At 36.8% G+C, this 25053-nt stretch overlaps 1 protein-coding gene across 16 annotated transcripts in view; it reads right to left on the reverse strand.

Moving 5' to 3' along the window:
* The window catches only part of PDLIM5 (PDZ and LIM domain 5), a 221788-nt gene that overhangs the window by 142022 nt on the left and 54713 nt on the right, over positions 1 to 25053 (reverse strand). For all 16 annotated transcript variants that reach the window (XM_019464010.2, XM_019463992.2, XM_019464027.2 and 13 more), the window contains exon 3: positions 10981 to 11132. In XM_019464010.2, coding sequence (XP_019319555.1) covers positions 10981 to 11132 — 152 coding nt within the window. The remainder of the gene's footprint in view (positions 1 to 10980; positions 11133 to 25053) is intronic.

Below are 25053 nucleotides of genomic sequence, written 5' to 3' on the forward strand. Positions count from 1 at the left end.
AAAGTAGCACAAATTATTATAACTTAAAGGCAGCATTCTCTACAACGAAAGGCAATCAATATTTTTTGAAGTATCTTCTAAGTCCAAGCTGCTCTGGATGGTTCAGTCAGTTAAGCATCTGACTTCGGCTCAGGTCATGATCTCACCGTTCGTGAGTTCAAGCCCTGCATAGTGCTCTCTGCTGACAGCTCAGAGCCTGGAGCCTGCCACGGATTCTGTGTCTCCCCCTCTCTCTGCCCCTCCCCTGCTTGTGCGCTCGCGCTCTCTCTCTCTCTCTCTCTCTGTCTCAAAAATAAATTTAAAAATATTTTTAAAAAAGTAAAAACATTTAAAACTCTGAAATTAAGCTTATTTCTTTCTTAAAATGATAATGAAGCTCAATTTGGTAGAATACAATGTGGAAGAATTGTGGTCCATCCTATCTGCTAATAAGCAGATGTGACCAGGAGAATCTTCGCAAGCTTCTCTGCTCCTTCAACTGTCCTACTATGTTTGTCTGTCTCTTTCTCTCCCCACTCTCATGCTCTCTCTCATCAGACTTGCCTTCCCCGGATGCTCTGCTTATGACTTGGTCTCTCTACTTTCAGATGGCTTGAAATTTTTTTGGCCAGTAGTTCCCAATCTTTGAATCACAATTGGAAGCAGCTGGAGGTAACTGGCACACAGTTTTAAGTTTTCACAAGTGAGTCATAAATTCATCTGTGTCCTAAGCACTAAACTTAAAGTCTGCTTAAATCATGCATATATTTCAATTTTAAAATAAATGTAGATTCTTGTACATAAATGTAAAAGTCTTCCTCTTCACTTAAAATTGCAATACAATTTATGAAATCTGTGGTTACTAAAAATACAATTATTATCTTAATGTGATGGGTGAAGGGTTACCCATAAAATATTTGACATTAAAAGGGGGGTGGAGGGGAAGGTCCTTATTTAAGTTTAGAAACCAGTGCTCCATACAGTGAGCTCCTTGAAGGCATATGTGAGGACTTGCTTTTTATCTTCAGTGATCAGCACAACAAGTTTTCCATTAGTATATGCTAAACAAATGGATCTTAAACATTTCCCTTTAAGACCTAGGCATTATGACTGGGAGCTGTGTCTCTCCCACCATCATACCCCGGGGCCATGCTAATTTATTCTATTCTATTCAAGGTCTCAAGATATACACAAGTGCAACTTAACAGGTACTTAGAGAAGAAAGGTTCTGGCAAGGAATGAGTCTTTTGAATCTGGGTGATGGGGTAGAGGTGAGCCATTCACCAAGATCAGTGCAGCAGGGGATGCAAACTGGTGAGACAAGGTATAGAGCTCAGTTTTGAACAAGTTAAAAAGGCTGAGGAAATCTGTGGGACCTCCATGCGTGAAGCAGTTTCAGTGACACGAACGGAAGCAGAAGCGAGGCCACAGTAAGCAGAACAGCAAGGTGGGGGCGGGGGGAGGGTGGTGAAAGGAGAATGGAGTGTGGTCCAGCAGGCTAACAATCAGGACCATAGCTGTCTCTTTCCTCATTTCACACCACTACAGTGACTTTTAGAATTACTCTTCAAGTTCTATTTTCTCTCATTTATCCTGTTTTCATTTCAAGCCCTCAGGTAGTAAAGTTACTGCAATACTTGCCTGACTGGTCTCCCTGCCTCTGTGTGTCTCTCCACCTTCTTCCAAGTAGTTTCACTGTATGTCGCTTCCCAGATAAAAACGTTTAATAAATACCTCAGTGTCTAAAGCCCTGCAAAGCACTATTCTAATCTACCTTTCCTTTTATCCCCAGCTCTGTTTCCAATTGGTCAACATGTTCATCCCAACACATGCCTGGGGACTGGCCACCTCTGCACCACCTCAGAGGGCATTTGTTCCTCCATCTGAGACACCCTCCTCATCATGAAAGCCTGGCCCAAGTTTCAGCACCCCAGGAAAGCCTTCCATCTGAATGGGATCCCTGCAGTAGCACTTCCTGTCTCTTCTTCTCCCAATGGATGGATAAAAATTCCTTAACAGCAGAAATCATAAACCACTCTCTTTATATCTACCCCTTATGGCTGCCAGTCAGAATGTAAACCTGGAGGAAAAGTCCAATTTTTCAAAACTTGGAACATTACGAGATTTTCAACCGAACTTAAGTAATTAATGTTTGTGCTGACAAAAGTTTATAAAAAATGATTTCTAAGAGTATCATAAAAACACAGTCCAAAAGTGAGTAATTTAACTTTATTTTAATATGTTACTCAGGACATTAAAGGAAATACACATGAATTTGGATGGGGGAGAGAGAACAAATCTCATTTTTTTGTTTGTCTGACTTAACCCACTCTGAAGAGAATAACGATCCCTACACCAAGGAGAACGAGAGGAATTAGCAGAATAAACATGACTAGGTGTGTACTGGTTTCTCTTCGCTGCCATAAATTATTGGTTCAGCCAATCACTGTGAACCAAAGCACTAGTTAGCTGGCGGGAAGCCTGTTTGTATCCACTACACTGTTGTACAAAGCTTTAATACAAGTGCACAATCAAAAAATCACTCAGCAGGGGCACCTGGGTGGCTCGGTCTGTTGAGCATCTATCTGACTTTGGCCCAGGTCATGACCTCAGGGTTCTTGAGTTCAAGCCCAGTGCTGACAGTGCAGAACCTGCTTGGGATTCTCTCTCTCTCTCTCTCTCTCTCTCTCTCTCTCTCTCTCAAAAATAAACGAATATTTTTAAAAAATCACTCCTTGGACTAAACAATGTTTTTCTAACTCTTGTACGATTATCTTTCTGACTTTCTCACATAACTACCTACCAGACTGCCCTCGAATTTTCTCGCTTTCCCTCCAGTCACACCCATTTGGTTGCTAAGAAACAAAATAACGATGATCTCCAAGAACCATCATTACAATAGATACTATGATAATACTGACCATGAGGAAAGGAGGAGGGACAAAGGAGAAAAAACTTATCTCTATTATGCCCTTGGTTCTTTACACATGCTAATTCATTTAAACTTTATAAGAGCCCTAGAAGGCAATTATTACTATGCCCAATAACAAATGGCTAACTGAAACTCAGTTACATAACTTGCCTAAGATTACACAGCTAGAAAGTGGTGGAACCAAGGTTTGCCCCAACTTTGCCTAATTTCAAAGCCAGTGTTATTACTATTCCCCTTCTTTCTAGCTCTGTTTCATGGCCTTTTAAAAAAATTCTGCACAAACAATTCTACATATTAAAATTTTTCAATAAAGCTTTTTGATAATTTAACAGGTCTTTAGATGTATTATTTCCTAGGACTGTTTTCCCAAAGGATTACATATTGAAATAATTTTTCCTTCACAGGAATAAATAAGAGTTTTATTGCTAAGAACTAACCACACACTTTCGGGGCACCTGGGTGGCTCAGTCAGTTGAGCATCCAACTTTTGATTTTGGCTCAGGTCATGATCCTGGGGTTGTGAGATGGAACCCCATGTTGGGCTTGACGCTGAATGTGGAGCCTTCTTAAGATTTTCTCTCTCTCTCTCTCTCTCTCTCTCTCTCTCTCTCTCTCTCCTGCTCCCCTGCTCACTCTCTCTCTCTCTCTCTCTCAAAAAAAAAAAAAAAAAAAAAAAAAAAAGAACCACACACTTTCAAGATATAAAGCTCAAGGGGAAGAATCTCAAATTGCAAAATATACTCTGATCAACCAATAGTTATCAAATTTGTTGTCAAATTGCCACAGACTCTCAAAAAAAATTAACTTGAGCCTTCAAGTTCATTTTCAACAATCTTTATCCCTACTGAAATGAAGGAAAGGGGATATAAGATAAATACCTCTCTTCTATGCCTTCTGACTTACTTGATAATTGACAGTTATCATTTCTTTTCCAAAGAGCAGAAAGCCAAAAATACATTTTTCAAAATTCCTGAATCCTTAGTTACCCATGGAATACACAGATAGAAGCCTGCTGAAGAACCAAGACTTCAAACTTTAACACAGAAATAAATTAGCAAATATAGTCAACAGAGCTATAAACTTAGGAGGGAAAATTAAAAGATCACATTCTGATTTAGGACAGGCAACCATACACACAAGTCAGCATCCAAATGAATACTCCTGTCTAGTGGCCCACTAAACTATTTAGCCTCCTTTTTTAAATTTTCCTTTCATTCTAATATATAGGGTCTATGAAACACCTAGAAAATAAGTAAAATATTACTTACAGATGGGGTGCCTGGATGGCTCAGTCAGTTAATTGTCTGATTTCAGTTCATATATACATATATATATATCACTTCTAGAATACCGATCCACAGGTGAGAGTGAAAATGAAAAGTACCGTTTTGGATAGAGCTGCTATTGCTTACCAGTGAAAGAGTCAAAAAGCTACCCTCCTGTGTTACTAATCTGTCTTATCAAATTGTATTAGGATAGTGGAGTCATTAAGTCCATTGCTACAACAAAGAAGGTGGGGAGGGCATAGATTTTGAACCGACCTGGGTTTGTTATGTAAATCACATAAACTCTTGAAGCCATAATGTACTCATCTGAAAAATGGAAAGTTGATTCCTTCCTTGATGGATTCATATGAGGATTAAATTATATTTTTTTTAAAAGTACTGCACAAAAGAGACGTCAATGCATGCTTGTCTTCCCTTTTTCTAAGGTGCACTGCTAATTTTAGTGATGGGGCTAGGGGTGACGTGATCAGACTTAGCCCTTCTGAGAAAGGGTCACCCTCCCACTTGAGATTTAAAAAACAAAACTAAAACCAATACAAGCAAACAAACAAAAAAACAGTAAAACCTAAACTGTAGAATATAAATTAGAAAAGCATGTGAAATATCAACGTGCAATTCCAATGAAAAGATAATCCAACTAAATATTTTCTAATTCACACGAATTCAAATATCCCAAATAGAGAACTGAAAACCTTGATTTAAAAAAAAATACTTTCTAAACTCTTGCCTCTATGCTATTATTGAAAGAGCAAAGTGGAACCCATAAAGCTAACAGTAATAAAACATTAAGCAATCCATTAAAATGAAACAAAAGAAGGCTAATAGTTTCAGTCTGGTACAACAGCTACTTTTTTCTTTTTTCTTGTAACTCAGTGAGCCTATTAAATTATTCCAATCTGTCATTCATTAGTAGTAGTTACTGGACCTCTGACAATTTTTTGTTGTTGTTTGAAGGATGAGGAAAAGGGGAGGAGAAAAGAGAGTACATCAATATTTTTCAAAATTTAATCCTTCTAGATCTTTCACTTCCAATCATAATAAGTTATACACAAAATAAAGTCTAAGCAACAAAAAAAACCACAGACCTGTCACTACCAGTATTGTGAGAAACAAGGAAGACTTAAAAAACAATGTATGTTCTCTGTGATTCTGAGAGGATTAATTTAAAAACATAAAATAAGGACAAATATAGAAAATATTTTTTTTTATGATTAAATGCTGTTTGAATATCCATCTGACCTACCTTTCACCTTAAAGTCAGCAGAATAGTACAAGTCACTTTGCTAACCTGGCACAGTTTAAGATAACTCCAATAAAGAAAGTCCAATTTCCTGATTCACTCAGCCAAAATAAGCAAACTTAAGTTAGTTTGATCTAATAGCAAGCTCTAGGGAACTTATCCATTTACAGCTGAAAAATCAGAACAAGAACCAGAATTTAAAGGAACTTAGAAATCACCCATGACCTCATTTTATAGTCAAGAAAATTAAGTATCAGAAGTTTAGTGACTTCCCCTAATTCATACAGTAAGTTAGTAGCAAGTTTATCTAAGTTATGCAAAGAATTATTGAAATAAAATGAAACAGTTAAAAACCTTATTCATAGAATCCAACTCTAATTTAGTTACTTAATAGTTACTGGACATCAAAGCTTTAGAAAGTAATTTTCTTCTTTTGTTAGCAGAAATGTATTTTAAAGGTAATCCACTTGGACTTGGATAAAAGTATAGGCCAAATGCAATTGATATAAGGACACTACTATTTGCCTAATTTCCCCAAGAGGAAAAATAATTTCAAATAGAATTTTTCACTGTCCGGTTGTAGTACTCTTAGAATTAGTTCCAGTTGCAGGGGGAACAAAAAGAAAAACAAACTTCCACTCCTATTCCAAAGATAAAAGACAAATTAAAATGAAATCTTCCACACCTCTATATGCATTAGATACACAGAACACAGTGAATCAAGACTTATTTTTTTAGGATATCAAAGAGATCATATATTTATTTGCCTTGTTAAATATTCCAAAACTAGACTAGATAGAAAAAACAGTTACAAAATAACCTTAATCATAAGCAAGTATCTTTATCTTACTTTTTCTTATCTAAATCCTATTTTAGGATACTGAGGTTGGGCATAAAGAAAAGATAAATCAAATATATACACTATATATTTATTTAATAAATAGATACATATCAGTAGTACTTCATGCAAAAAAATTTCACAAAACAAGATTCCTGGTAACTTTAATTTCAAAAACAAAAATGGCTTTTCTCTTATATTCTCCCCCTGGGGATTCTTGGGTGGAGGTGAGCAGAACTCCACAGAAGTGGCAACCATCCAGTGTTTCCAGCGCTAGAAGGAAAAGGCAGCACAGCCACTGAGGGGACTTGGGGAGAAGCTTGCTCTCTCCTCTGTCTAGCCCCTGCTTCCAATAATGAAGTCATTTCCCAAACCTTGCTGGTAGGTCTGGCCAAGCACCAAAACTCTTCAAGGCCTTCTCACAATTTTTTTAGGTCCAGGAAAACTTAAATTTGATTACAAACATTACAGTGACCCATAAGGCTCTATGAGTTCTGTCCCATCTCAAGCCACTTTCCTGCTGCCTCTCTGATGTTACCTCTTACCAGTCTACCTTCACTCACTCTGCTCCAGGCAATCTGGCCTCCCAGGCAGGGCCATTGCACCACCTCTTTCCTCTGCCTGGGATACTCATGACCCAAATATCCAATAACCTCACCGAAGCTTTCCTAACCACTCTATTTTAACTTGCAATTCCTTACCCCTGCATTCCCTATCTCCCTTACGTGCTTTGTTTGTCCCCATAACACTTATCACCATGTAATATAATACATGCTTTTACTTACTTGTTTATCGTCTATCTCTGCTCACTCAAAGGTCAGCACTGTAAGAGCAGAGATTTTTGTCTGTTTCGTTCACTGCATGTCCCCAGCATCTATAACAATGCTTGGCACATAGTAAAAGCTCGAAACTATTTGTGGAATAAGCAAACGATTCCCAGTTTGGGAGTTAATGCTGGTATCCATCAAATATTAATTAGAGAGTAAGAACACAAAACTATTCAAGATGCTGTTAAACACAAATAGTGCAAAAACCATGGTCTTTGCTTTCAAGGAGTCTAGCTGGAGAAGCAGAACTAATATATACATGGAGTAATTAGTTATATAGACAGTATTAGGTACAACTATTAACTAATTAGATTTATTTGTATGACTCATGGAATGTGCCTTGTTATTCCTGGTTATACCTAGTATATAATTAAATGCTGAATCAAATGGTAGAAACTGGTCATCGGCATTCAGACGGGAAAAAAAAATGAATGAGTTGCAAAAGAAAAGACTATGGGTAGATGAAGTCTGATGTGGGCTTTGTGGATGCAGAGACAGACATGAGCTGGCATGTAGGTCGGTAGGCATCCCTGATAAAGTGAATTTCATGAGAGAGCAGCCAGGCAGGTGAAGGACAGTAAGGAACTAAATAAAATGATGGCATTCACTGATGAGTCGTGATGATCTGGGGAGGACAATCTGAGTCTAGATCATAGAGAGCCTAATCCTCTGAGCAAGAGGACTCAAGTCTAGAAGGAATCTCATAGCAAGTGCTGTATCCAGACTGGCTCCTCTGGAACCCTTCTACCAACTTGGTACAGCAACTAAGGAAATGCTAATGGTTCACACCAGCCACTTTCTGTGTAAACAAGAGAAACTACTTCCTACCCCTCCCCTGCATGCACTTTGCACACACATCCACACACACACACATTTCCTCAACGACTGGTGGCCAATGTCTAACAAGTGCAAGGGAAGGGAGACAAAAGCCCAATTCCCTTGCCTCAGGGCAAGACATCCTCTATAGTACGATTTTGTCCCCAAGCTCCCTCCCGGATCAAGCTAAGCCTAGATAACCCCTGAAACCACATTATTTGCTCATCTCAGTTTCCTCTTCTTCCCAATTCTGCTTTACTCACTCTGTTGTAACATTTCAAAAACCTTTCTTGATATATTACTCGTACAGGAATTCCACCTCAGGTTCTGCTTCAAGGAAAACTGGATTAAGAAAAGTCTATAAAGGGAAGTACTACATACTCACAAAGCAAAGTCCATGTTCATGAAGAAAAGAGTTACACAGCACAAATACTGTTGTAGGTCATTCAGTTTGGAAGGAGAATACAAAGCAGTCTGGTTGGTGATAGATGGAATAAAGAGGATAAGGTGACTGGAAGCCAATTAAGGATGCTCGTGTCAGTGTGCCTAAATGACTCACTTGGTTAAGCATCTGACTCTGAATTTCAGCTCAGGTCAAGATCTCACCACGGTGAGATCAAGCCCCGCATCGGGCTCTGCACCAACAGCACAGGGCCTACTTGGGATTCTCCTTCCCTCTTTCTGCCCCTCCCCCACTTGTGTGCGTGCTCTCTCTCTCTCTCTCTCTCTCTCTCTGTCTCAAAATAAATAAAAAAACTTTTTTAAGTGGCTCAGTAGGTTAAGCATCTAACTTCAGTTCAGGTCATGATCTCACAGTTAGTGGGTTCGAGCCCGGCATCAGGCTCTGTGCTGACAGCTCGGAGCCTGGAGCCTGCTTCGGATTCTGTGTCTCCCTCTCTCTCTGCCCCTGCCTGTGCTCTGTCTCTCAAAAATAAATAAATAATAAAAAGGATGCTGTTGTCAGATTCAGAAATAAGTGGAAGGAAAACTATTTATTTGCTTTGAGAGAAGAGAGAACTTAAGAAGGGACTGGTGTATGTATAGGGAAGAATTGAAACTAACTCTTCAAAGTTTTATTTTTTCCTTGAAAGGCAAAAAAATATTTCTTCAGTAGTATGTCAATGTTAAACCATAAATTCTCTTAAATGTAAATCTCTTTTCAGGTTGACAGTGCCTAACACAAGAAGCATTCAAAAACTTGAGAATTACAACAAATAACAACAGGACTCTAAAATTCTCTCTCATGTTTTGGGTCCCTGAATATCCATACTCACAAATATAAGATTATGCTGCATCTCCAAATGTTTATAACAACTCGTTGAATTCATAGTTAAGTAGCTTAAAAGAATCTTTATTAAAGGTCAGTAACAGATTACTTACATTGGAAATGCATCCAAACAAGGTAACATCTGGTTTTCATCTATTCTTAGGGGACCCAGAAGTATTTTCAACAGAAAATAAGACACTGGGTCCTGGGTCATTAAATAAGAAGGAGTGTAATGTGAAAATAATTAGGCTGATATGAAAGAAGGGATACACAGCCCAGGAAAAGAACTTATACTCTACATAAACTTTCAACTTCAGAATTTGAGAAACACCCATCACCATTTCTATTTATTTTATTTAGTTAATATCTCAGACAATTTAATCTTCTTGGCTTCATGGTATCCTTTCAAAATTCATACTTTGTAAAAATGACTATAAACAAAAATGGCTACTTTTCATATAATTAGTAACAATAATTTTGTGTTATATGTCTCAGTACCTAGAACAGAAAGGACACTACAGAAATAGAACTTTTTAGCAAGGTTATTTTTTCTCATTGACTCCTTTATATGCATTAAAATATATACCTAATAGCTATTGATATTTAAATATGAATAACCTTTGACCAAATAGTCCCACTGAAATGAATTTCTCCCACCAAAAGAAAAGGGGGGGGGGGGAGGGGCGAGGGGAGGAATGGTTACATCAAAGTAAATCTGTAAGTCTAAGTTCACAAAAATTTCTCCTATTCAGTTTTAAGACCAAACTGATACTCTTCCAGACAAGTACATAAAATTTAGCCTGTGTATAGCCTTTAAATAGTCCCAGGAGAGACTCCAAGGAAAAACGGTTCCATAGCCAAATACGTTTGGTACCACATGTTATTCCCCTCTTAAAAATTTATAATATACACAATAATTTATGGAAGGCTGAGACGTTTCAAGGAAGAAAATGGTGTCTTCCAAATTTTACAGAAATAGAGAATATGTCTGTAATCATCAAACACAAGACTTATTTAAAACCCTCCATACCCACCTTCCCCATAAGCCTAAAGGTTCAGAGCCATCAGTCAGTCACCTTCTCCCCACTCCCCTTCACCTTCCTTCCCCTCAGCCTGATGTTATAATTCATAATAATCATAGGCAGCTAATTAAAATATAATTCTTGGTCCTTTCTGATGTTCTGATTTTGTCAGTAATTTTAGCAAGCAATCCACATGATTTCAAGGCAGCAGGTCAAATGTTGAAATGCTCAAAATGCCTGATATATTATAATCAATGAGATGATTAGCTATGCTATAACTAAAGCCAGAGTAACTTTAAAAAACAAAACAGTAAGTTCAGAAAATTTGCATTTCAAATGAGTATATAAAAAAATTATTTTTCTACCCAGGAAAAAAAGGGCAAAAGACATACTAAGAAAAAGCCAAACTAGATCTTGAAATAATACCCTCTAATATACTGCCCAGAATATTAAGGCCAAGAGTTTTACCCTATAATAAGAATTTTTAGCCTGTACTTTACTGAGAAATTTTAGGAAATCTTAGATTTTCTAAAACTGAACATACAATTTTTATGAATACATGAATACATGTCTTTTTATGGGGAAATAATCCAAAGCTTTCACCAATTTGTCATACTGTTCAATTATTCAATTTAAAAGCCTTTACATTTTTTAATTTATCTACTTGAAACAGTGGTAGTAGAAACTTGAGTTAATACCATGAATCAGATACACAAAAACACATTCCTCAGTATTGTTCTCTGAGGTTAAAAAAAAAAAAAAATGCAAATTACCTTTGCAGAGTCATATTCAAAGAGCCTGTACAACCCTTAATCTTGTTCTGGGCTTCAAGATGAGTCATTCCATGTGCACTTATTCCATCAATGGTGAGAACCACATCGCCTATTCTTACATTTGCCTGGGATGCTTTGCCTCCATCTTTTAGCTGTAATGAATAGATTTCATTAGGAGTGTCACTCCTTAAAAAACAGAGAATAAACGCAGATGAAAATTATACTTTTGCTTATATCAAAAGAAAAGTAGATTTATATACTTTTAGACAAATTAATAAAAAGTTATCTTGATTAACAGGTAACAAATAACTTTCCTATTTCCTTAAATTCTTACTTGCTAAATTTTCTGAAAACGGTTCCCTGATAATTTCTCCATTTCTTTATTGTGTAACAGTACCATGTGATTGTTATGAATGAGGAAGAGAAGTAGCCAAGCAAATGACATTTTAGCATCTGTAATGTGAATAGGGTATTTAAATTCTTTCAAAAATAATGTTTAGAACTCTTTAAACAGCTGTACTTTTGAGCACAAAGAGTAACACAGACAGCGGATTTAACCGAACAATCCTTCCTGTTGAGTCCAATTCATATCCAGTGTCTGGGGTACTGAATTCTTTTAGATCAGACCCAAATATCTTTTACACTAGATATGCTTCCTGCTCCAGGCATTTAGTAGGAGGGGAAGGAAACCAGTTGTGTCTGAGACTATCAGACTTTTTTGTGTACCACAGTCTTTAATCCCCAGTTTTTCTTCCCTTCTGTATTAAATTTTCCATGTTCACATTACTCAGTTTGATCTCCTTCCAAGTTCATATATATTTCATTGTTCCAAAAAAGCAAACAAATATAAAATTACAGTAAAATGCAAGATGATGCAATTTTAATAACTACCTAGAAACATGGAACAAATACAAATCAAAAGTAACCATTCTAATTCAAATGGCAAGCTCAGAATTCATTAAGTACAAGTAGATCACACTGAATACTGGGTTGTTGGAAGACAGGTGAGACTTGGCACAAATAAAGAAAACAACCAATATTCTCTAGATACTTAAAACTAAAAGATTTTATACAGTTTCTATTTGGAATAATGAACAAATTCTGGAAATGGATAGTGGTGATGGTTGTACAACACTGTAACTGCACTTAATGCAAATAAATTGTACACTTAAAAATGGTTTACTGTTATGATTACCACAAGTTTTAAAAAACTAAAAAAAAACACAACTAAATATTTTAGAGAACATTTTGCTAAAATTACTTCTTTTTAAAAAACTATATACCTCAACAAACAAAACATGAATTGAGTGCTACAATTCACAATTTGGAAACAAAGAAATAAATACAATGGATATTTGTATGTTCAGTTAGGCTAGGTTTTGATTACTATCAGTTGTCAAACTCTTTCCTTAAAAATAATGATCAAGGCAGACCAATCTTAGTGCATGAGAACAAATGTCTGGATCTAAAATCAAGAAAACAGTAGTGAAGGTTAGATCCATCAAGGAAGGGCCCATGTCTGTGTTTCCTCAGGTGCCTGGCACACTACAGGCCTTCACAAAATACATACTGAATGAATGGATGCCACACATTTATTACTTAACACTGGCGATGGTTTGTTTACACTGTGAAATTAGGAAAAACTAAAATTTTACATAATTAGAAATTTATTTCATTTTAAAATACAACTATCAAGTGACCAAAATAGTTCTTAAAATTATTAAGAAAAAATACCTATTTGAGCAAAGATATATGAAATCTCACAGATACAAAGTATAAAAAAAGATTTTAAACCCTTCAAAGGAAATGTTCTCTATCACATACCCAGTATATCATGATTTTGTTTTCTCTTTACGCTAACAAAAGTAATCCTTTCACAGCTGCTGAGATATTTAAGGGTAAGAAAAATTTATACTATGTTGAACACTGAAGAAATAAAATTTCGGGGCGCCTGGGTGGCTCAGTCGGTTAAGCGGCCGACTTCGGCTCAGGTCGTGATCTCACGGTTCGTGAGTTCGAGCCCCGCGTCGGGCTCTGTGCTGACAGCTCAGAGCCTGAAGCCTGTTTCAGATTCTGTGTCTCCCTCCCTCTCTCTGACCCTCCCCCATTCATGCTCTGTCTCTCTCTGTCTCAAAAGTAAATAAACGTTAAAAAAAAATTAAAAAAAAATTAAAAATAAATAAATAAATAAATAAATTTTCCAGAGTAACAAAACAGATCAAAATTTAACTCCTATCAAACTCATATATTATTTAAATTGTCAAATAAATTCCTTTTTGTCTACAGTTTTGGGGGGCCAGTAATATTAGTCTTCTTGGATTTTTGACATAAGCATCTTTTCTAAATCTCTAACCATGTTTATTATTCAATGCTCAGGACTTCTCATCACACAATTTAAACTAAAGATCATGAAGAGCCTGAACTAATGCTGTATTTAGTGGGAAAGGCCCAGCACATAGAAACAAATTTAAGTCTTATTAAAGACGACACCTTACTGAATACTCCTATGAGCTCCATTTATCTCCAAAACCACTTCCTCAGACCATCCATTCATTAGAAAGATAAATCTTTTTTTTTCTTTCTTAATTGGGTAGAATATAGTACTATAATGAATTGTTAGCAGCTAAGGAAAAACTACAAGGTCACTCATTATTTGTATAGTTCATTTTTTGTTTTTGCAAGTCTGAATAGCTTGCATTTGTTTGAAACAGTAATAACATTCTGTCATCAGTAAATCTTGTACATATTATATGACAGCCATAAGTATATGTGTATTTCATAAATGTATAATGTGTAGGAAGGAAGCAGTAGTGGGAGGCTCCTGGGTCAAGCTCAGCATAAATCAAACTAATCACAAGCAAATGCTTGTCCTTTGATCCTGAGATGCATTTTTCATTACTGTTGCATAATTTTCCATAAACTTAATTGAGGCTGTATGCTTCTTTAAAAACAGTGCTTTGTGGCCTCACTTAAATTGCAAGCATACAGGGCTGCACATGTTGGAACTACCTCTGGGCTTCTGTTTACTGACAGAGAAATGAAGGTAAACTAGGACAACTATAAGCTCTTCAAGAGAATGGTATCCTTATTGAGCCTCCCCATTAACCTAGATAAGAAAGGCTCTAATATTGATCACCTACACTTGGTCTAAAACCCCTAGGGATGCATTTTAATCTTTATCTGCAATTAGGATGACGTTTTCTCTTGAGAAGGAAGTCCAGTCTTTAGTAAACAAATGGGGGGGGGGGGGGGAGAGAGAGAGAGAGAGTGTGTGTGTGTGTGTGTGTGTGTGTGTGTGTGTGTGTGTGTGTGTAAGGGAAAAAGGCACCAGGAAATACCCAGAGATAAATTTTCTTCAGTCATTTTAGAAGAGTAGCTCTTTGGGGCACCTGGGTGGCTCAGTCAGTTAATGTCTGACTATATAGATCAGGTCATGATCTCATGGTTCCTGAGTTTGAGCCCCACATCAGGCTCCAGGCCATGGAGCCTGCTTTGGATTCTGTGTCTCCCTCTCCCTCTCTCTCTCTGCCCTTCCCCTGCTCTCTCTCTCTCTCTCAGAAAACAAATAAAACATTAAAAAAAAAAAAAAAAAAAAAGAGTAGCTCTTCTCACATAGTGTTTTTCTGTCCTGAGAAAGAAATGATCCAGAAAAAGTAATTAGGACTATTTACTGAGCACCAACAGTAAGTAAGCAACTTTAAGAGACCCTGTACCTTTTTTGCCATTATCAGGTAGTTTAGTCTATATTATAGATGGAAAATGAGAGCTTCAAAGGGATTAAATTACTTGCCCGTGTCCATACAGTAAGAAAACAGTACAGAGCAGAGGCTTTGAAGTGAGGCAAACATGAGGTCATATTCATGCTCTGCCATTTCTTGATTGTGTAACATGAATTTACCAGGCCTCTCTAAGCTTCATCTATCTCTCCTTGAAATGGGGACTACAATTTCACCTGCTTCACAGATCTCTTGAGCAGATTAAATAAAACCCCAGCATAGCACATACCTCACAATGCAAAATAAATGCTCACTACTATTATTATTATTATTATTATTATTATTATACTATGTCACCAATTCACATAGGCTGGACACCTGCTTCAAGGACCTACAGTGTAGAGAAGACAGCTTTGCAAACTGACCAGTCAGACCTTCTGGCTTCCCCATCCCTCCATCAATAAAGACCAAATATCCCTTCTTCACCCACTCTCTTCTTTCTGCTTCTCTAAGCCTAAAGTTTTCCTTTATTCAGCAACAGAACACAATATGCCATAGATCAGAACCAGCTCACCATGTCCTTTCTCTGCTTACCACTATCCAATTCTGACTTTTCCAAACTCTATTCTCATAGGATGATGACCTCGTATCTCTATTTCCCAGGTCAGTTAGGGGTTGCCACTATACCAAGAGGCCAAAGAATAAGAATTAAGAAGATAACAGTGGTGAAGAAGCCTTGAAATGGGGGTCAAGAAAGGACAGGAAGGAAAGAAGACAAGAGAACACACTGCATGAGGAACAAATGAAGGTGCCGGTACAGAGGGTAGAACAGAGAACCAAGACTATGAAAGAAGAAAGGGTCACAAGGTATCCTAGGTTTGATCAACTAGATCCAGGCCTTGCCTCTGGGTGTGTTGTACACCCAAGTGCACATGTGTAAAATAATATTTAAATTGAACATAACATCAAAGTAATAACTAATCATAGAAGATTTTACACTTTGATTTGAATAACTAAAAAAACCTAAATGACTGTTAGTAATAACTATGATTTAGAGCCAATTAACTCACAGTAATACTAATGTGTCATTAAACGTGTCGTTAACTTTACTGTACTCAAATAAAATTTATGACCAAACCTCCCCAAATTCTTAGCCTCCATGCAAATCTGTGGTTCCAGCAGCATTTCTTCTTAAAACGTTTTAACAAAAGAGAAAAGTAGTACTGCATCTTTATAAAATTGCATTAAAAATAAACTAATATCTCAAGAGAACATGCCACTCAAACAAAAATCTCAAAACTGCACCAAGTAGAACATTTATCCACAAAGAAGTATGCTATTTGGGATTCATAAGGAGTTAGAGATACACCAGTTAGACTAACCCTTCACTGTAGTGAGCTTATCTCTTGAGAGCAAGCACATCACAGAAATAAAACAATCATAGAAAATTTGTAGCAAAAAACAAAATCAATGTAAACATTATAGACCTCTCATTTTTAAAAGTTAAAATCCAATATGGTAGGTATCATTTCAATAAACTTAACTGTCTAAGATTTCTCTTTAAAATGAGTATTTAATAGAGCTGCTATATTGCCCTAAGCTTCTTCATAAAGAGCAAAATGTTTAGCCATAGCAATAACTTCAACACTGTCTTAAAATTCTCTATTGAGAGAAATCCTTCCAAATCATAGGGAATTGATGCACACAAAACCTCTGCATGCTTTCCCTTGGAAATAAGCCAGCAGTTAAAAACCTCAGAAAACAGATGTCAGCAATAGAAATAACTTACTGAAATATATATGCCTAACTATATTACAGAAATCATTTTATAATATAGATAACACCATTTAATAGTCAGATGTTTACTAAGAACAATTTATGCTGGTTCAGAAAATTACTTTGGTAATTATCCTATTATATTCTATGGGTAACAAGCAGGAGACAGGTACCTATATGATGAGCCACAACCAACATGCAAGTTTTCAACCTCTGCCTACTTTCAACAAATATGGAATGCTTGGAAATATATGACCCTAACACCATGGGTATGACAAGAATGCCCTCAGATTTATTAAATGTAAAAAAGGAATACATAAATATGACAGTTATAGAAAGAAACACTACCAGAAATTTCCCATGTCCAAAAACCATGGGAACTAAACCATGGGAAAATAAAAGATGTTATTTTTCTAACAGTGCTGTTACCAAAATTTGAATATACAAATAAAATTGTATCAATCTAACCAACAGGATTTTCTTGAGGCAGAGGAAAGCACAGAGGAAAGCCTTATTTTGAAAAAACACTTAGGTAATGGGCAATTAAAGTGTATTTTCTAGTACCTACCCTAAGATAAAAAATTTGAATCCAGACATATAAGCCTCTGGTTCAAAGTCTGTAGGTGTTTATCTCCCACATATTTCCCAGAATACCATGGATGTGACTTTCTGCACTGCCACCCTCCTCCCACCCCTCCCCCTCCAAGAAACACATAAGAATGTATGAGCATTACACCAAAAAACAGAGAACTCACAGAACTTGTTTTCCTGCTGAACAATGAGTGCTCCCCAATCGTCACCAAATATCACAAATAAACAGAAATGGTGGGAGTTTTTAGCCATTAAAGTGAGAAGTAAAGAATATTTGAGAAGTGCTGAATCAGCTTTTCAAACATATCCTTCAAGCCACTTTTTAAATCCCAACGTATTTCCTGTCACTCTAGTACTTAACTAATCCACCTTACAACACTATGCTCAGCGCTGAAAGCTGTGCTGTCTTGCATGATCTATCTATTGCTTCTATAGCGGTGGCACCTCAACCAGCCTGTATATGCTACTCAACTACACAGAAAAAGATAATCTCTGACCTGGATGTCTAATGTGAACATGCCCCTTCACTATTTGAGGCTACTCTGGATTCATTTTAATACTCTCTTCTGTGAAATAAAATGATTTCGCTTTTTGTATGTTAGAATGACGAGATAAAACAATCACTGAGGTCTCCCTCTGAGTAAATTTGTGAACTCCTGCCTGACCCATGTGAGTGGTGGTTACTCTAACTATGGGCCTTATTTTCTGGCTTATGAGTCAAACTGTCATCAGTTTTACCCAAAAGTCTGAGAATACACCTTATATGGTAGCAATAAAGCAAATACCTTAAAGTGTGTGTCATTGTGCCTCACAAAACCAAAGGGAAATCAGAGGGTGATTATGCCTTCTCTTTCTTTATGTAGTCACTGAGCTACCTAGTTCAAACACAGGGCTTCTGTTAAGACTGTTTGTTCTAGTAGTCTAAATCTCTTTTCCATAATGAATCCTTCTTTATTAAAGTAACATCTTTATTCTTCTTGACCAGCATCCTAATAAAATAGAAACATGCCTTCTCTTTTTTTTTTTTTTTAACATTTACTTATTTTTGAGAGACAGAGAGAGGCAGAAAATGAGCAGGGGAGGGGGAGAGAAAGAGAGGGAGACACAGAATCCAAAGCAGGCTCCAGGTTCTGAGCTGTCAGCACAGAGCCCGACACGGGGCTCAAACTCACGAACTGTGAAACGATGACCTGAGCCAAAGTCAGATGCTCAACCAAATGAGCCACCCAGACGCCCCAAAACATGCCTTCGTATACTGTAAATCACTATTAACACACCACATAACACTTTCATTTTATAGTTAATCCATATAGGTTTACATCCAAAGACTTAAGGTCCTTTGTACTTAATGTGTGAATATAATTCTACCAGAATGTGAAAAGCATGGTGGTTTATAAAAAAAGAATGCATATACAAACATCTTTAAATCAAACAAATTTGTTAATTACAGATATTTGTGTTTTTATGTAGTCCACTTTATAATGATAAGGAAAATGATAATAAATGTTGCAGATAACTATAAAATTTTAAAATGAATTGGTCAACTCTAGTTTACCTAAGAACAGATTAACACTGTAATACACACAGTTTCAACCCTCCCTCCTTATCAGGTTCTGGTCAAAGATGAGATGAATCCCCTGCAACTGTGTGCAAATTATGTGCAAGTATGCATGCATTTTCCATTGACTCAGTCCATAGCTTTCCCCAAATTCTCAAAGGCATCTATGACCAAAAAAATGTTAAGAATGAATGATTTAATGAAACCTTAGAACAATGTTTCTCAAAGTGTGGTTCCTAAACTACCAGTAGCAGCATACTTTTATGACACAAGGAAAAAATTCACTAGTCCTTTGAAAATCACAATCTAAAGTTCTTTTTTAAAAAAAAAATTTATTTATTTTGAGACAGAGAGAGAGAGAAAGAGAGAGAGTGCGCATGAGAGCAGGACACAGGCACAGAGAGAGGGAGAGAGAGAATCCCAAGCAGGCTCCGTGTTGTCAACTCTCATAAACCGTGAGATCATAACCTGAGTCGAAATCAGAGTCAGATGCTTAACCGACTGAGCCACCCAGGCGCCCCAAAAATGTTTCAAAACAAGAAATCCATTAGCATCAAGAAAATTTAAGAACTCAAAGCAGGGTTAATATTTATTTAATGTGGTACAAAATCATGACTTCACATGCTAATGGCAGGTAACTGTTAAAATCACTAACATTTAATAAGGGCCTATTCCAGTAAGACACTACATTTGATACTGAATTCAGAAAAACAATATAAAGAACTGATATCGTCCTCTCCCATATCTACTATTTAACTTTCACATGTGTATGTAACTCTCCATAAAGCAATGCTCCTCAAACTATCTGCGGTGAAAGACACTGTGAGGAAAGTTTTTCCCCCGTCTGCCTTATACCAATTCTTCTGTAATCTTTAATGAAGACAAATTACTGGAAAACAAAATTTAAAGAATATATAAAATATAAGACCAAATTTCTTATCATCAGATTCAACAGACATAAAATTACTCTGTCAAACTACAAAAGTTTCTAGATACCTATTCATTTCTGTCCTTATTTCATCTCAAACTCTAACCAACAGTTTGCTGGGCTGCAGACCAGAAAGATGTTTCTTCTAAGCAATGACTATGCCTTTTATGTCTCTATAGGTCTATTGTACATGGACTTAAAATTAAGACAGACTAGGGGCAACTGGGTCACTCAGTTAGTTAAGCGTACGACTCTTGGTTTCAGCTCAGGTCATGATCTCACTGTACATGGGTTCAAGCCCCATACTGTCAGCATGGAACCCACTTGGGATTCTCTCTCTCCTCTCTCTCTCTCTCTGTCCCTCCCCCTCTCGCAGGGCATGCGTGCATGTGCATGCGTGTGTGCTCTCTCTCTCTCAAAATTAATTAAAAAAAAAACACACAATAAACATTTAATGAATTACCAAAACAGGCTATTGTTTAGTAAGTTAACTGATTTCCAATTTCCTTTGTTCTTATGTTTAACATAAAGTGATGAAAGTATTATACATTTATTATGGCATACTCAACTGATATTTTCTTCAGGAACTGTTTTTAAAAAGATATGCACATTTAATTTTTTGATCTATGATACTAGAATGCCAACAAGAATATTTGCAACCATTTATAATTCTACAAACTGTGCATGAAAAGTGTTATCCCACACTCTTGCAACTCTTAGTATTACAAAAGAAACTTGAGGGTAATTCTAACTCTAACACTAACAAATCCTATGACCTTGGGCAAATCATTCACATGTCTGGCCTCATTCTGCCCAGCTCTATAAGAGAGCTGGACCAAATGTTCTAGGGTCCCTTTTAACTCTAAACCATAATAAATATTTATACAGACTACCATCTCTCATTAGTCTAAAAGTCATTATAATTAGTATCCATTACTCACTCTGGCATTAAAATAACTTTTGTACTCTTCACTAATTATATATATTATTTTTATTTCTCTATTATAAAACATTAAAATGACAAACATGACTACTTTTCAAAAACTTAAAACTGTATCAACATTAGAAATCCAAAAGGCTAAGTTTCAGAGCTAACTAGGAGGGAAGAGAATCTAGCTTATCTTCATTTTCAGATCCCAAATGATTTTTTCTTCTAGGATGAATATTAATTCTATTATATATTTAATTCTAAGGGACAAGAATCTTCCTACTGGTAGTACCTGAGCTTTCTGGCATTTAATGCTGAATCATGCATTCATTTGTTCATATACATTCACTAAATGATTACATATGGACCAGATGCTAATGACTATAAGAATGAATTATTAGGCTAATGGGGAAAGCAAATATTCATTTATTCCATCATTTAAGAAATACTTAAGTGTCTATTATGTGCCCAGTTGTTCTAGGCATAGTGATACAACAACGAACAGAATGAGGTCCTTGCCTTCATGGAGCTTAAATTCAGCCAGGGGGAAAGAGACAATCAACAAATAAACATGAAGATAAATAAAATATCAAAAATAAGTATTAAAGAAGAAAAATAAAGAAGAGAAAGAGGACAAAAAGCATCAGGAGATGCTCTTTTATGGTAAAGTAGTCAGAAAAGACTTCCTGGGGTGGTGACATCTGAACAGAAACCAGAATGAAGAGAAAGCGCCATGAATAGATCTAGAGGGAATGCACTCTAGGCAGCAAGACAAGTAAAAGTAAAGGATACTCTGGGACACTAGAGAGTAATAAATGTATAAAAGTTATCAACATAAATACTGGAATGACTAATATACCTAAATGACATGAAGAAGGTTTGTCAGGGATATTGACAATTGTCCTGAATGTTAAAATAGAAGTTGGAATTTGCAGAAATAAAATGGGAGCGGTATTATGTGTTCTGGGGAAAAATAAAAAGCATGTGAAACACATGATGATATAAAAAGTACTACCATTTCCAAGGTATGGCAAGTAGTTAAGGGTGTCTACATTCTAGGGAGAAAGTGACACGGAAACTAAGAGCCCAGGCTGGCTAGGCTGCCAAAAGCCATACAATAATGGGCACAGTATACGACAATAAATAACTTATGAAGAATGTGAATTTACCTCTTGCAGGGTTTTTTTTTTTTTTTTTTTTGGTTTTTTTGGTGTTTTTTTGTTTTGTTTTATTTTGTTTTTGAGAGAGAAAGACAGAATGGGGGGTTGGGAGGATGGGGCAGAGGGAGAGAAACAGAGAGAATCTTAAGAGAAACAGAGAGGCACAGAACCTGACATGGGGCTCGATTCCACGACTGTGAGACCATGACCTGAGCAGAAATCAAGAGTCAGATGCTCTACCAAATCCACTACCCAGGCACCAAGAATCTAAATTTACAAGCTGCTTCCACATCAACTAGTATGGTCTCCTTAAAAATGCCATTGCCCAGAAAGGACTGCTTACATATGCAACTATCACTCCCAGATGCCATACTGTTTCTAAGAAATCCACGTTTGTCAACTCCTTGTTCCTTTCAGTGCTTCTTGATTGTGCACTTGTCCCTCATCCTGTGAAGATGGGCACGTCTTCATTCCATTCCTGTCTCAGGAAGTGTGGTCTCAGCTTCCTTTGTATATCTGTAGCCCTCCAGAACCAAGACCCGTCAACACTTAGATGAAAGGAGTTAACGTTTCCTTTTATGGGACTATTTTATTCATTCTGCTTACAATTTGTTGAGAAAAAAAATCCTAAGGATATTTTTCCTTCCAGTTCTTTTTGTATAGGTCAGAACTACCACCAGTACCCCCTAGCAGGTCTCCTGTGCCTTCTCTTGCAGTTCCATGTTTATTTTTCTAACCCAATAAACTTGCCTGCACAGTTGGCTTTTATCAAGATAGCACCAAATGTTGGTAGATCACTTCTAGCACTCTGGTCTCTAGTCACAAAACGTCGATTTACTTTAAATGTTTCACCTCCTCCACAGAAAGCAAACACACAACCACAAAGAACAACTAGAAATGGAAAGGAAATGTTCTTAGGTCAATGCCACTATTTTTTTTTTTCCTTTTTTAAACTAAGAGTAAAACAGACTGGATCAACACTGAATGACTCTTGTTCTGGTGCAGTTGGTGCACCATATGTTCCTGAGCTTTGGGTGACACTGGATTTGGCAAGGGACAGGCTGCTGATAGCAGTTAAGGAAAGTTCATTAAGCAATGTCACTGCTCACAGTTGTGTAAAGTCTACTCAGGGGTGGGAGTGAGGGAATGGAGGGGGTAAGATTTTGGTTTGCCTAAGAGAATATGCCTGAAGCATTCTGTCTGCTGTTTCATCTTCACCCTGTTTCCCACTTTAATAAATCAAACCACCTCTTTCCTCAGAGTAAGGGCCCAGGGATCACATTAAAGCCATGTTGTTAAAGAAAACAAGAATTTATTAACAGAAGTTACACGTAAATCTAGTAGGATCTATGTGACGCTTTTCTTGTAGTATACATCACTACCAAATGTTGGTCATTACTGAATGAGAGATTAATGTACTTAAAAGTCTTTGGTTATGTTAGAGTAGTTGACATGGGTTCCATTCCTTCAGCAAACCGTTAATGAGTACATAAAATACACGAGTGCATAAGGAACGCCGTGTGTGTGTGTGTGTGTGTGTGTGTGTGCGTGTGGTAGGGTAGGAAAAGGGAGGTAACACACAGTTATACTTTTTAATTGTTAAAAGTATGTAAAATTAACAGATAACATTTACAACACTAACTACCGTCTCTTCACAAAATCTTCCATTTCTACATGTAAAATGACAAAAGATCAGATAACAACAAATGTTGTATTTGCTCTTCTATCTCACAGGTTAACATTTTGCCTTTTACAAACATCACTTCCATACACACAACGTCTATTCAAAAGTTAAACATTAAGAATACATTTCCAGGAAAATCTATCAACCACCTGGCTAGCTTAGTTATTATTCTGTGCTCGCAATCATTACAAGCCATTTCTTCAACTTCCAAGCAATATTAGAATATCATTTCAGTTAGAAAACTTTTATTCCAGGAACAAAAGCCTCTAACTAGTCCATGAGTTCTCCAGCTACTCTGTTCAACACAAACATAACCTAGAGACCAACATGCTCAGATGTAATATCTATAGGTCAGAAACACTGAGGTAAGAAACATATTCCTTGCAACAGATTCTTTAACCACAGGCACACTCCATGGACTAAACATTGTTCTGGCACAAAACCAATGGAACAGAAACATACATTTTTACTGAGAATTCTCTGAAGAGTTATAGCAAGTTTCAGGTGTAAAGATTTTTTTTCAAATAAATGTTATTTTTGTTTTGTTGCCTTTTATTTTGTTTGGATAGAGGAAGAAGGGACACTAGGCATTTTGCTCTCCCTAAGTGACATGCAAACCAAAAACTCCTTGAAGCAATGCAAAAGATAAAAAACAAAAAACTGGCAGATAACACCCACCTTTAATTAAAATGGATTTTTTAGTATATTTATTCTCTTCACTCCCAAATCTAGAACTATATTTCATGAGGGGTGCCTGGGTGGCTCCATCGGTTGAGCGTCCTACTTGAGTTCAGGTCATGATCTCGCGATTCATGAGTTCAAGCCCGCATCGGGCTCTGTGCTGACAACTCAGAGCCTGGAGCCTGCTTTGGATTCTGTGTCTCCCTTTCTCTCTGCCCTGCCCCCCCAACCCTGCTCATGCTCTGTTTCTGCCTCTCTCTCAAAAAATAAACAAACATTAAAACAATCTTTTAAGTAAATAAATAAAACTATTTCATGAAATCTCCTTTCTTAAATTTCACTTGATAATTACTACACAATCATAAAAAATCATTAACACAAGCTCTATTTTTTGAAGTTGATTCAATATTTGTTTCAAGCAACATTTTTTTGTAATTTAAATTTTAGTTAACATACTGTGCAGTATTGGTTTCAGGAGTAGACTTCAGTGATTCATCACTTACATACAACACCCAGTGCTCATCACAGCAAGTTCCCTCCTTAGTAACCCATCGCCCATCTAGCCCATCTTCCATCCCCCTACCTCCATCAACCCTCAGTCTGTCCTCTAGCATTAAGAGTCTCTTGTGATTTGTTTCCTTCTCTCCTCTTTCCCCTCCCCCCCTTCCTATATGTTCATCTGGCACCTTTTTACAGACTTAGGAGGTATGTATATCAATTTTTAAATGTGAAAAAAACAGGGTATAAAAGAGAGGACTATGCTGGGCTGTGGAAAAAGGATTTAAAAGCTCTTTATTAACTTGAAGATACATAAAATATACAGTGATAAATCTACAACCCAGTATTTAGATTCAGAAGCAAAAACAAACAAACAAACAAAGAGAAATTCAAACTGAATAAAATCTTTTGGCTTGACAAGCAGCCCACAAAAACAAAATCAGAGTAGTGCACCTAGCTGGCTCAGTCAGAGGAACATGCACCTTTTGATGTCAGGCTCATGAGCTCGAGCTCCACGTTGGGTGTAGAGATTACTTAAATAAACAAAACTTAA

Source organism: Panthera pardus, unplaced genomic scaffold, assembly GCF_024362965.1.
Source record: "Panthera pardus isolate Hobbes unplaced genomic scaffold, ASM2436296v1 HiC_scaffold_13, whole genome shotgun sequence".
NCBI classification, from domain to species: Eukaryota; Metazoa; Chordata; class Mammalia; order Carnivora; family Felidae; genus Panthera; species Panthera pardus.